General features: G+C 36.5%; 1 protein-coding gene across 4 annotated transcripts in view; it reads right to left on the reverse strand.

Moving 5' to 3' along the window:
* Positions 1–545: 545 nt before the first annotated feature.
* The window catches only part of LOC149815566 (shaggy-related protein kinase epsilon-like), a 46,764-nt gene continuing 34,228 nt past the window's right edge, over positions 546–13,081 (reverse strand). Inside the window, exons 2-14 of one of the 4 annotated variants that reach the window (XR_016427840.1) lie at positions 6,568–6,766; positions 6,358–6,450; positions 5,608–5,667; positions 5,208–5,480; positions 4,938–5,012; positions 4,813–4,869; positions 3,886–4,026; positions 3,644–3,694; positions 3,453–3,548; positions 3,206–3,289; positions 2,475–2,577; positions 2,173–2,403; positions 546–945 (exon numbers count right to left, since the gene is read on the reverse strand). Coding sequence is in view for 2 of the 4 variants with exons in the window: in XM_089988469.1 (XP_089844595.1) it covers positions 2,342–2,403; positions 2,475–2,577; positions 3,206–3,289; positions 3,453–3,548; positions 3,644–3,694; positions 3,886–4,026; positions 4,813–4,869; positions 4,938–5,012; positions 5,208–5,480; positions 5,608–5,667; positions 6,358–6,450; positions 6,568–6,681 (1,209 nt within the window). In the remaining 2 variants the exon portion in view is untranslated. Of the gene's footprint in view, positions 1,994–2,069; positions 2,404–2,474; positions 2,578–2,755; positions 2,924–3,205; positions 3,290–3,452; positions 3,549–3,643; positions 3,695–3,885; positions 4,027–4,812; positions 4,870–4,937; positions 5,013–5,207; positions 5,481–5,607; positions 5,668–6,357; positions 6,451–6,567; positions 6,767–13,081 lie in introns of those variants that run through there. The other 3 variants (XR_016427839.1, XM_089988469.1, XM_089988470.1) reach the window with 3 other exon arrangements.

Below are 13,081 nucleotides of genomic sequence, written 5' to 3' on the forward strand. Positions count from 1 at the left end.
GTAAGGGGCAATATATTCTTTATGGATGTGTTTTGCGCCCTGTAACACAAGTATATTGCATACCTTTCGCAAACCTATATGAAATCATACATACACAACCATGGGTTTTAGCCATGGCTGAGGAAGGTTTGTTTTAAACCTTGCGTGTGAGGGTACTCGTATGTGAGGGTACTCGTATCTACCGAATCACATGTACTTTTAAATAAATATATGTAGATCCATATGCTAAGATGAACATATAGATCTAGGGGGATTGTTGGATCAGGATATTCCTAAAATCTTAAATGGTTTACGTAAGAGGTCGATACAAATGCCCCGTTCAAGTTTGCACAAGAATAGCATGGTAGGAACGATAAAGCATGATATGGCCAGAATCATGAGAAGGGTTATGGCCAATAGTTGCAGCATTCAAGACTCACATATATTTTGTTAATCTTGTAAAATTGTTAATTTCTTAAGAAGTCTAAATGGTATGATTTAAATTTGTTTTAGTTTATATTCTTACTTTGGGTTTATGCTAAATACCCTTGTCAACTCTATTTGTGCTATGTCACATCAATATAGCTTCAGATGCAGGGATATGGCCACTTCGGTGGAGTTTTCCACTGAAAGTAGTATAAAAAGTGGATACATTGTAGGAGTAACAATGGAAAATCTGTCATATAGCACCAATTCTACATCCTCTACAACAGCATTACGGAAAATAAACAAAAAGCCTCAACTCTGAATAGAAAGTCGAAAATGACTAACAGAAAACCCTCAATGTTAGCTACTATTCTCATTCTCATATAAACACTTTTTGCTTGAAAGAAATAAAGGCAAGTGGGAGCCTTTGATGAATTTGAAAAGCCAGACAACTTGCTAAAATTATGCCACAAGTAACTGCATCATCAACTGGCTCAATCATGTACAATGCAATCCAGGTTGACACCATGCCAATCAGACCTGAAACAAATTTGTAAATCAATCCACTGTCTGAAGGAGTATTTTCCTGTCTTCTTGCTTGAGTTTGAGCAAATCCCTAAAAAGGGGAACTATATTAAAAAAAATCTAACACTTCTGAACAACCAGGATCTGCATGGAAGACCCTCAAATTCAATGGTCAACTCAATGATTTTCCTGATTGATAAACAGACATGCAAAATGGCTTCATGATTTCCGGAAAGGAGAAGCCGATGGTGACCTTTACAACCACTAGAAGTATTTGAAACCCAGTTAGGCTTTCCTAACTCTTCAGAGGCATCAAGAAAGTTCTCTGATCCTACCTACACAAGAGAACCACCTAACAAGATCTCTTGGATGCTGATTTTATGACCTAAGTCTTAACAGTGTTTGCACAGTCAACAAACAAAGGCACTTCTCAAGTGGACATGATTCAACTAAGTTTACCCAGAATTGACAAACATGATTACTGACTTTAAAATAAAGAAAAAAAATAGAGGCAAAAACAAAGTGCCAAAAGTGAGGACTCTTGGAACAAGGATGTAAAGTTTGAGGAAAAAAGTGATTGCTTAAGCTACTGTGTCGGCTTATTCATAATTCACAAATCTGAATTGCATGTCACAATCTACTAAATTTAGGTGGTACATGAACTTGTATCATGTAGGCAATGCACTCCAGTGTTTAAAAAAGCCACTCGATACCAGTTTATCTGGAAAAAAGCAAATTGATGTCATCCATCAAGGAAGGTGCTCATAATTGCCAATCAATGCCAACTGAAAGAGGGAGTTTAATCAGTCAAAAGTAAGTGTATCAAGGGAAACCATCTGAAAACTGAAAAGAAATGCTTCCCCTGGCTTTCAGATACAGCAAGGGCGAATACTGGTAGATGGATCCAACCAGGACAATGACTAATCCCATTGATTTCAGGCATCTGGTAATTACAGCCATCCTACACAGCCAAGATGTAGAACCATGCGAAGCTCCAACCACTCAGACATGTTTGCAGAAAATTTTTGGTAGAATCCATCTCTCACAGAGTTGTGCCAGCGGCCTTTTCTACAAGAACATTTCCTAGTAAACCAGAGTGGAAATATGGTGCAGTTTGAAAAAAAAATAGTAAAAATCAAGGTTGAATATGAGAATATAATAACAAGACAATTAGGTCCAACATTGTGCTCAAGCCTTCTCAAGATTAACAATAATACATGTTTGATTCAAAAGGCTACATACCTGAACAGACAATGCCCTACATGTAAAATCACCAAGCGCTATCAATCAGTATTTGGAAACATGTAACAAAGGCTGGTTGGTTTCCTTAACTTCAAATGACATATGATACAATAATGCTGTGCATTTGATGCACTCTTGCATTGGATAGTTAGAAAGCAAGGAATGGACACTACTTCCGGGCATGTTCTGGAATCAGCTTCACCAGCAGCTCCAATGTCACACCTTTGAGCTCTACACACATCACACTCATATGTTAGAGAGGGGAGAGAGAGAGAGAGAGAGAGAGAGAGGGGGGGGGGGACCTTGGGGTTTAAAATTAAACAATGGTGGCAATGGACGACCATTAGGGAGACGAGTATTCAGATCGCGAAGCTCATCAAAAAATGGATGTATGCAGGCCTCTAACTGCACCCAGTGTTCATAACAAAAAATTAGCGATAGATTCAAATCATAAGAAAGGAATGATATTAGTTGCTCATCGCAGCAGCAAAGTTAAACAGTTATATAGAGTTCTAACAATTTTCTTAAAATATTGACTAATGTTTTTTTGTCAATGAAGTACAGAATGAAGAACTGCAAATTCTTGAGAAGATCGTCAGTTTTGTATACAAAACCACACAAAGTAATTATCAATCACAGCTCCAGTTTTACATATTATCATGGAACTTTCAAGAGAACTTGAATTTTCAGAATAACTGGGAATAACAGGAAATTCTTAAAGAAGATGATTTTGTCCCTGACAACTCAAAACCTGCAAAAATATGAAAACAAAATAATATAAAGCATCAAAAAATCTACACAAGTTACTACTGAATGACAGTGAATCCATTTTTAACATTGAATATGGTTCTTAACCTTCTCATTGAAGACCAATAAATCACCTTAACAATCTCAAAATAATAAAATCTAATACAATTTGACAGCATGATAGCCTATTTTTGCACAATTAAAGTGACGCACAAGCTGCGACAGATGCAGCAATTGAGATTGTGGACGTAGCACAAAAGAAAATTAGAAAAAGAAATAAACTTACAGCAGTGCAACGCAGATTTGGTGAATATTGAAGAAATCTTGAGACAAGATCTACTGCTTCCGGTGGCATGCGCTTGTGGAATAACTGATATTGATGCATAACAGAGAGGAGTAAGTTAAAGTTTAGATAAGAGTCTATTAAAAAAACAGCTAGAAATAAAAAATTTGCTATCTTCAACCAGAATGCCAGCATGCCAAAGGAAAGACAAAGTAAAAGAATAGAGAAATTGATCAACCATTATTCTGACCTTGTGCCATGGATGAGCTTTGATTTGCGGGAATTTGAATTCAGTATAATTTGGATTCATACACTTAATTTCTTCTCTGGTAGGCGTACCAAGAACCTACAAATTGGTGATGATAAATGAAAGTTATATTATTTTTTCCCAAAGTTAACCTAGATATTTCTAATATGGATGAAATTTAAGGATGGTTTCACCTTGATTATCTCCACTAGCTGGTCCACTCCACTCTCTCCAGGGAACAGAGGCTGTCAAAAAGAAAAAATATCAGCATATTGAAACTGTGGAAAGTCAAATTATATCCAACAGAATTGAAAATATAGTGAGGCAAACTGTGACTATAATCCCACAATGAAAGTCTATAAGATATTTTGGGTGTGATTTTAATTTTGATGTCATATATTTTGAACCATTTATCCAAACAAAAGAAGGTACAAACCTGCCCAAGCAGCAGCTCGGCTAGAACACAACCGACAGACCACATGTCAATAGCAGTAGTATACTCTGTAGCCCCAAAAATGAGCTCAGGGGCACGATAGTAGCGAGAACAAATGTATGATATATTTGGTTCTCCTTTGACCTTCAACATTATGCCCAAAAATTAATGAAACATGTAAAAATTACTCATAGAAACAAAACAGAAAACAGATGTGGAACAAAAAACAGATACCAAAGATGGCAAAATATCAGATGCAAAAACAAAAGGCATATACCAAAGATAGCAGAAAATTCAGATACAAAAATCATGTACATTTTTTCTTCTGATGTTCCATTTAAACCCAAAATACACCAAAGTTTCTCAATTCTGTACTATGGGCTGCACCAACCCAGCCTTCCTACGTACCAAGGTCCTTTTAGTTCAAATGGGTCTACCTTATCACTATGTCACAAGGACAGGAAGAAAAAGGCATGGCACATGCCATTTTTGTATAAATTTTCATTAGTAGTAGTATTTAAGAGGGAACAGCATGAGAATAAGTTAGATATCCCTGCTACATAGCCTTAACATAATGCGGTCCACAGGCACTTGGCAACTCACACCTCTCAACTATGACTCAGGTGACAGTGAAATACATGACAATGGTACAGATGAAGGCAAAGAACAAACAAGTAGCAACTGGAGCAAGCAAATCTATCCAAATAATTTAGTCAACCTAAATTAAAAAATAAGGATGCCTATAGGACAACATATACAGGAATCATGCAAATACCATACAATTTGTGTTTCAGAGTTAACCAAAGCATACACCTAAAAGAACTCAACCATAACAGAGAAACTGGAGAACATTACAAATCTTATTAAAGTATGTTGAGTAGTTGTTAGATTGTAAAAACGAAGGCACAATTTGGAACATATATAACCTACCAGAACTTTTGCGCTTCCAAAATCACATAATTTAAGCTGGTGGGTATGAGGATTAACCTGCAGCATTTGGTCATTATTAGTAAACAAGCAAGTTGGCAGAGAATCTGATGGAAACAATTACAAACCAGTAAATTCTGTGGCTTGATGTCCCTATGGCAGACTCCTACGGCCCCATGAATATATGCTAATGCCCTGCAGATCTGGTCATGATATTTGAATATTAGGCTAGATTCCTGAACAAAGTACCATTGTTTCAAGCACCATAATGTAGTATGCCGATAGTGAACTAACAAAGAAGAAATCAAAGTTGAACTAACAAAAAAGAGAAGCATTAAGAGTTTTATCTAATCCCTTTTTCCAAGAAAACAGAGAAAGCACATCGACAAAAGCCAAACCTGATAAGTGTACATCTTAACATAAATTAAAGGCATCCTCTGGTTCATCCTGTTGTAATGTTTTGCAACACGATAAACAGTCTCAGGTACGTATTCTAGCACAAGATTCAGATAGAGTTCATCCTTCTCAGTGGTTGAGAAGAAGCAATGCTTGAGGGCTACAACATTAGGATGATCTAGAAGTCGCATAGTTTGCAGCTCACGATTCTTGTATCGCTTATCCTGCAGCACCTTCTTAATTGCTACAGTTTCCCCTGTCTCCAAGCACTTTGCCTGGAGGAAGAAATCCATTATTATGTATATTAGAACTAAGTATGTTGCCATCTTGATGATGATTGATGACAAATAAAGATAACAAGAGTTACAATATATAATGATGATATCGGAAAATAATGTTCACCTGAAATACAATTCCAAAGGAACCATGCCCCACCACACGTTCTGCCATGTAACTTATTGTCTGAAGCAAAATTGAAGAATGTATTTAGAAAAAGAAAGTAATATAAAGATGGCCCAACCAGTGACATTAAGTTGTCTGAGCTAAAGAGGAGTCTCTGAAGGAGAAAACAAGCCAAGAAAAAGAATAAACTCAGTTGACTTTAACTGAGTCCATGTGAACTTCACCCAAGTCGATGCCAGGTTCTCTTGTCAAACCTGAGTTTCTGACAGGGGTAATCCATGAAAAAATCCAAACCAGACTTGGAGTTGATGTAACCAAGCTAAGTCAACCAAGTATATAACGACTTGGCTAAGCTTAAAGGCACAATGCTATCTTCATTGACCATTTGGTGACAATTCATTCAAGTTCATGGGTTCTGAATCCAACCATGGAGAATAAATCCTAACCAGCACATTATAGATTGAACAGCACTCTTTCTGTGTCTGTTCCAACAACACATATGACACAAAAAAGAAAAGAAAAAATGACAAAAAAGAACAGAATATGAGAAATGGGAAAGAAAATATGATGACGAGAGACCATTGATAGTTTCTGAGTATTATGCTTACTCTATTATCATAATGGAGAACTTTCAGTTTGGAGACCAACTTTTTACTGTTCATATTTCTTTCTTGCCATGGGTTCTCTAACCAAGAATTATTCACATTTGCACTCCAGAAACAGGTTTCTTTGTCCAAATAAGATGCTTACCTGCTTGGGCTGGCCATTTCTACCACCAATTGTTGTTACAATAATATGCCCTGTCTCCGTGTCATTGCCATCAACAACAGTCGCTTCCATTTCCTGCAAAATAAATTCTGCTTAGAAATAATTTCCCTGATAAGAAAAGAAGACAGACCAATCAAAATCTGCAGCAAAAGCTTTTCATGTCAAAACAGGTAAAAAAGACCAATTTTATACCTTGTCATCCCTTATCTTCATCTCATTTATTCCCTCCGGTAATTTGTCCACACCTGCTGCATTGCCATTGGATTTTCTAACTGCTGCAGAACACATTGCACCTGTGGAAGCCATATGCAGGAACAAGACAAAAGCAGCAACTTTTTGCTAAAATGCCTTGTGAAGCTATCTTCTTGACTAATGGAAAGCACTTCGCAACCTAAAATGTGGGGGAAAAATGCAATGAAAAACATACAGTTGTCAAAACAAAATAATAACAATAATAATAACAGCAACAACAATACTAATCAGTAGCAAACATATCCCATAACCCCATTAATTTAGTGTTATATGAGGATTTTTAACAGTAAGAGACAAATCAGTAGTTTATACAAGTGTTGTATCATATGGTGTGATACGTATCATTACTATTTATTCTAATGATACGATACACTCATATCATGATACGAGTGTGTATCGTATCCGTATCGGGTGTATCATACAATACCCTTCGGGTGCACTTTAAAAGGGCCAAAACTTTTTTTTACTTTGGGTGTAAAAGACATTCCTAGGGCCGATTTCTTCATTTGTGTAGAGACTATTAGAAGGAAACTCACGCACCCATATGAGACTTGAAAGCATTTTGGGGTCCAATTCTTGTGCCAAGGAAGAGGCCTTTATGGTTTTCTTGCATAAGAGTGCATTTTATCCAATTTTCATTCAAGGAGTTAAGATAAGGTAAAAAATTATTGTTCTTTATTTCATTTGTGTATAATTGAAGTTGAAGGAGGGTAAACTAGTTTTTTTTTTAAGTTCTTAGAAGATATTACTTTACTTTTAGTTTTTTACCCTTAATCTCATTTTGTATCCTTAGAAGTCAAAATTTGTCCCTAAGTGTGTTATTGAACATTGTTTTACATCTTTGTAGTGATTAGATTTAGCAATACGTGATCTAGGAGGTTGATGAAGAGTGCAAGTCTTAGAGGATGTCTCTCAAAGGATCTTGCATTGAAAATATTGTACACCAATTGACTTGAAGGTCTGTTTAAAATGAATAATGAAATGTAACTTTTGTGATTTTGTAATGCATGGAAGATTGTATGGATTTAAATGTCATGTTGTGGGGCATAGCAACTCCACTATGAAATTATGTACACATCGCATTCCTTCTGATATTTGTGTTGAGCCTCTTACTAGTCTTATAGAAGATGATAAAAGAAAAACACGAGTACGTGAAACATTTATGAAAGAGAAATTGCCAGATGTGGTCCCTGATTCAGAAGATGAAGATGACCCATTATTATCTTAAGTCATTGAACGATGCAATAAATGAAGAAAATCATTGCGCTAAAGTTAGATACTAAAGATGACTTTTATATATAAGACATGTTTCTGAACTCTAACTTGTATGACTTTCCCCTCATGGCTGCACAACCAAATGTGGGTTGTTAAATGTTTAATGGCATATCTATGTTTAGTTAATCTTATTACAAAAATATATTGTGTTCTTGTGTTCTATGATTTTAGATTTTTAAATTTTTTTAGTGAAATTTATGATTTTTTTACGATACGATACGTATCTTACTTTGGACTTGATCGATACGGGTTACAATATGCTACTTACAACCTTAGTGTATACTTCAGGTGGTAAAATACCATTGATTGCTCCTTGTAGTTCAAAATTTGACAAAGAGCAAGAAAAATAACCTTCTAAAGCATCAACAAACAAAGAAACTAACAAGTAGGATTTGGTGTGGGGGACCCTTCTTGAAAAAAGCAAACTATCCAAAAGTATTCTGTTGTTTTCAGAGAAATCACAAGTTTCAGTTTCATCATAATATCATCATAGAACTTTCAAACGAAACAGTAAGTTTTCATTTTTCTCAGTTTTTCTTTTTGTTTTATACTTACAGTATGTAAGTATAATTTCACCGCAATTCTTTTGAGAAGAATATTTTTTTCTATAAACATCACAAGATACCAATAAATTTCCAAGGTCCACATTGAGACTGTCTACCACACATCTCAGAGCTCTAGAACATGAACATTCAAGATAAACCAGCAGAGAACTAGAGTCTAACTTTTTCTTTTATGATCAAGGACTATCTTTGATGATCCGGTTTACTATTTATGACAAAAAAGAATTAAATCCTTGGACCCCAAGATTAATCTATTTTATGCTAATATCTTGATCAAGATTAGGTCTACAACCCTCAGATACTCAAACTAATATAGGTCCAGTTTACCCGGAAAAGTGTGCTTCAAAAATCCCATTTAGAAAAGTCTATTGACAGAACTGAAGCTTCACTTATTTGAATAATATGAACCTATTTCTAAGTGCAGGTGAATCTATCTTGATATTAGACTGCTGGATGTCCTTTTCCTTTTTTTCTTTCTTTCAATTTCAGTATTACTCTACCTTTGACTAACAAACAAATGTTCTTCGTTATCACAGCATTTACAGTCAGACTGCAACTACAACCATCCATCATCAGATAACCATGCAACCACCATCAAAACTATTATCGCATGTCAGCTTCTACAGATGATACAAGACAGCTAAAAGTATGAACTTTAAAAGCTACTTTATATAATATCGCAAGCCACCACTGCCACCAATACTCTTAACATAAACTGTAGAAACTAAACTATGCTTTGAGACTTTTAGGTGTCATAGAAATCATGATGCGCTTGCTTCACATTAGTATCATAGCAGGCATTGCAGTCTAGGCTCATAGCATGTATTAGGATCATAACAGGCATTGCAGATGGAGAGATAGTCTCCTTTCTTCGGCTGCAAATACAATAACTCCCAATCAACATCTATGAGAGGTAGCTGTAACCCAAAAAAGGAAAAAAAAAAGTGGCAGATCTTGATATTGTAAAAGCTGATCAATCAATCAATTTGTCCCTTCGTTACCTAGTAGTTAAAACCTGCCTAGACAACCTAGGCTATTGCTTAGGAGCACTTAGGTGCCTAGGCAAGTGCCTCAGTGGGGCACCAAGGTTGGTATTTCATATTTGTTTTTCATAATGTTTAGAATATTAATAATCATGTTTTGGTTGTGTATTTTGAAACGTTTAAGTTTTCATTTTTTTCTTATTTATATGATTATTTGTTTATATTTTTGCTTTAGAAAACTCTATTCTTTTGTGGGTCACTAGGCACCGCCTAATGCTTTTGACGGATAAGATTCATAATAAAATTGCATTCTCCATAAGTTATGTGTTTGACAATCCAAAACTTCACAACTTTGGGGGCTCCGGTTGTCTGGTAGTAGTGAGTACAATCACCTTGTGTTGGGACGTGGTAAGTTCAAATCTCAATGGTATTGTTGTGTAACTGGTGGGGGGTCTGCCTAACCCCAGCTTGCCTTTCAAAAAAAAAAAAACTTCACAACTTTGGACCCCATGAAAAAATTGATGGATACGACCAATTTCAAAGAACATTCATTTTATTATTGGTTTGACCAGTTGTGATCTCAACTCCACAACCCGCTCCCCTACCATCCTCATTATTTATTATCCAGTCCTAGCTTTCAAGTTGTGTTCATCTCCATAAATGTTTGCACAACCTTCCAAAGATCCCCTACAAGTTATGATGTGCTGCAAAAACTTGGCAGACACTGTCAACTGGAGGTAAAACAAAAGAGAAAAAAAGGAAGCAACTGTAATGAAACACTAATGAGAAAAGATAATGTCACTAAGTGACTAAGAGACGTACAAGCATACAAGCAATGGGCCATTAATGGGGAAAATACAATAAGCCACAAAGTGAAAATTGACAAACACAAAATGGGAGAAAAGAGAGCTAAAAAAACATGAGAACCTTTATTGAGAAAAGCTTAAACAAGCTTGAGAATACAAGGGGCAAAGTCCCTTATTTAGATATAAAAGGGAACCAAGGAAGGGTCCACCATAGAGTCGTTGGAGGGGCCCCTCCTTTCATAATGAAAAGAAATAAAAAATAAAGAAAAAGGAAAAAAAACGTATCCCTAATGGATATGCATGTATATATGTGAAAAAGACTATTTTACCCCTAGTAAGTATTTATATATATATATATGTAATAACAATATATTTTAACACCCCCCCTCAAACACACGTGAGATTACCGAGATTTTGCTGAGGAGAAAGTAGAAGTGAGGCGATGGCAATGCTTTGTTGAAGAAGTTCGCTAGCTGATACTCTGAAGTAACATAGGTTAGTTGAATTGTACCCCGTAAGAATTTATCTCAAACATAGTGGCAATCCATCTCTATATGCTTTGTTCGTTCATAGAAGGTGTGATTGCTAGCAATGTAAATAGCACTCTTGTTGTCGCAGCACAACTACAAAGGAGTAGAGAAAAGAATACCCATATCTTTGAGCAGAATTCTCAGCCAGACAAGTTCAGTGGTAGTGGTGGCCATCGCCCTTTACTCAACCTCTGTGGAAGAAAGGGACACCTTCTTTTGTTTATTACATCTCCAAGAAATTAATGATTCTCCAAAAAAAACACAATAACCTGTTGTAGAAATACAATCATTGGTATTACCCCTCAATCAGAGTCAGTATAAGTAATTAAATTAGGAGATGAAGAGGAAGATAAGAATAATCCTTTTGTTATAGTTTTCTTTAAATATCTGATAATTCTCATAACAATTGTCATGTGAATAGAAGTAGGAGCAGTCAAAAATTGGCTTGCATTATGAACAACATGAGTAATATTTGTCAGAAATATCAACCTGCAAGGGTTAGAGATGAGGTAAAGAGAGAAGAGAGAGAAGAGAGGAGTCGGCGGCAATAGGGTTTTCCCTTTTCTTTTCTTATTTATAAGTGTTATACAGGGTATAACATTACACAAGTAATAAAGTTAAATTACAAACATGCCACCACCCACGCATCCCGAGGTGGATCCTTGGAATGTGGTGCGGGTCGGATCCATGATCCAAACTAACAGCCTCCCTCAAGTTGAGTATGGTCTTTGATCATGCTCAACTTGTCTTTGAGTGCCCAAAACTGATGAGTGGATAATCCCTTGGTAAAGATGTCAGCAACTTGCATATCTGACCGAACATATGCAGGTTCAATTTCTTTTTCTTCCACCTTTTGTCTAACAAAGTGTTGATCGATCTCGATATGCTTCGTGCGACAATGAAGGATGGGATTGAAGGCAATATTAATAACACTCTGATTATCGCAAAGAAGCATAGAGGACGAGATCGGTTCTTGTAATTCTTGCCTTTTGCTTCTTGCTACTCCATGTTACAATATTATTGCCGATAAGAATGCAATACCCCGAAACTGATCTGTGCTCGTCAGGATCACCAGCCCAATCCGCGTCTGTGTAGGTGAATAGTCGATGCCCTGACGTATAAGCTCTGTCCTTGGTATACATCAAGCCATCTCCAATCGTACCCTTTAAATACCGAAGGATTCTTTTTACTCCTTCCATATGTACATCTGTAGGAGCATGCATAAACTGTGAAGCCTGATTGACAGAGTATGCTATGTCAGGCTTAGTGAATGTTAAGTATTGTAACATCCCTACAACTCGACGATACAAAGTAGGATCATGATAAGTAATGCCTTCTTTAGCACTTAGCTTATAATTTAGAAGGCAAGGTGTGCTAATTGGTTTACAATTTTCTATCCCTATAGCAAGTAAAATATCAATGGTGTACTTATGTTGGCTCAATGTAATAGTCTCATGTCGACTATCAACTTCCACACCCAGAAAATATCGCAAGGGACCCAAGTCTTTCATCTTGAATTTAGCCATCAGCATAGACTTAACCCAAGATATGTGATCCTCATCACTCCCGGTAATAATGATGTCATCAACATATATAAGCACCCAAACAATAGCTGAATCACTTTTGAATATGAACAATGAATGGTCTAGAACACTTTTAGTGAACCCATGATGCTGGATTTCCATGGAAAAACTTTCAACCAAGATCGAGAAGCTTGTTTCAGGCCATAAAGAGAGCGTCGAAGTTTACAAACCCAATTTGATGAATCATGCATGCTATAACCAGGTGGCTGCTACATGTAAACTTTTTCCTTTAGTTCACCATGCAGAAAAGCATTTTTAACATCAAGTTGACTGAGTGACCATCCATGTTGTAATGCCAATGCAATGATAATCCTGACGGTGCCCAATTTTACTACTGGGTTGAACGTTTCATCGTAGTCCTGCCCATACTGCTGTGTGAAGCCTCGTGCAACCAGACGAGCCTTATAGCGCTCAACACTACCATCCGGTTTGTGCTTGATCTTGTACACCTATTTGGATCCTACAACATTCTTGTTATCTGGCCTTGGTACAATTTCCCATGTGTTGCATTCATGCAATGCTTCCATTTCCTCATTCATCGCCTCTACCCAAGCACGGGAATGAACAGCCTCATGAAAGGAGGAGGGTTCTATTTCCTTGGACACTCTAGTTAGAAATGTTTGAAAATCCAAAGAGAAATTGGTATAACTTACCCAGCGATCTATGGGGTGTCTAATCCGAGTGGAACGTCGTAGAGGAGTCTCATCATTAACT

This window comes from Nuphar pumila, chromosome 15 (genome assembly GCF_984573655.1).
Source record: "Nuphar pumila chromosome 15, dmNupPumi1.hap1.1, whole genome shotgun sequence".
NCBI classification, from domain to species: Eukaryota; Viridiplantae; Streptophyta; class Magnoliopsida; order Nymphaeales; family Nymphaeaceae; genus Nuphar; species Nuphar pumila.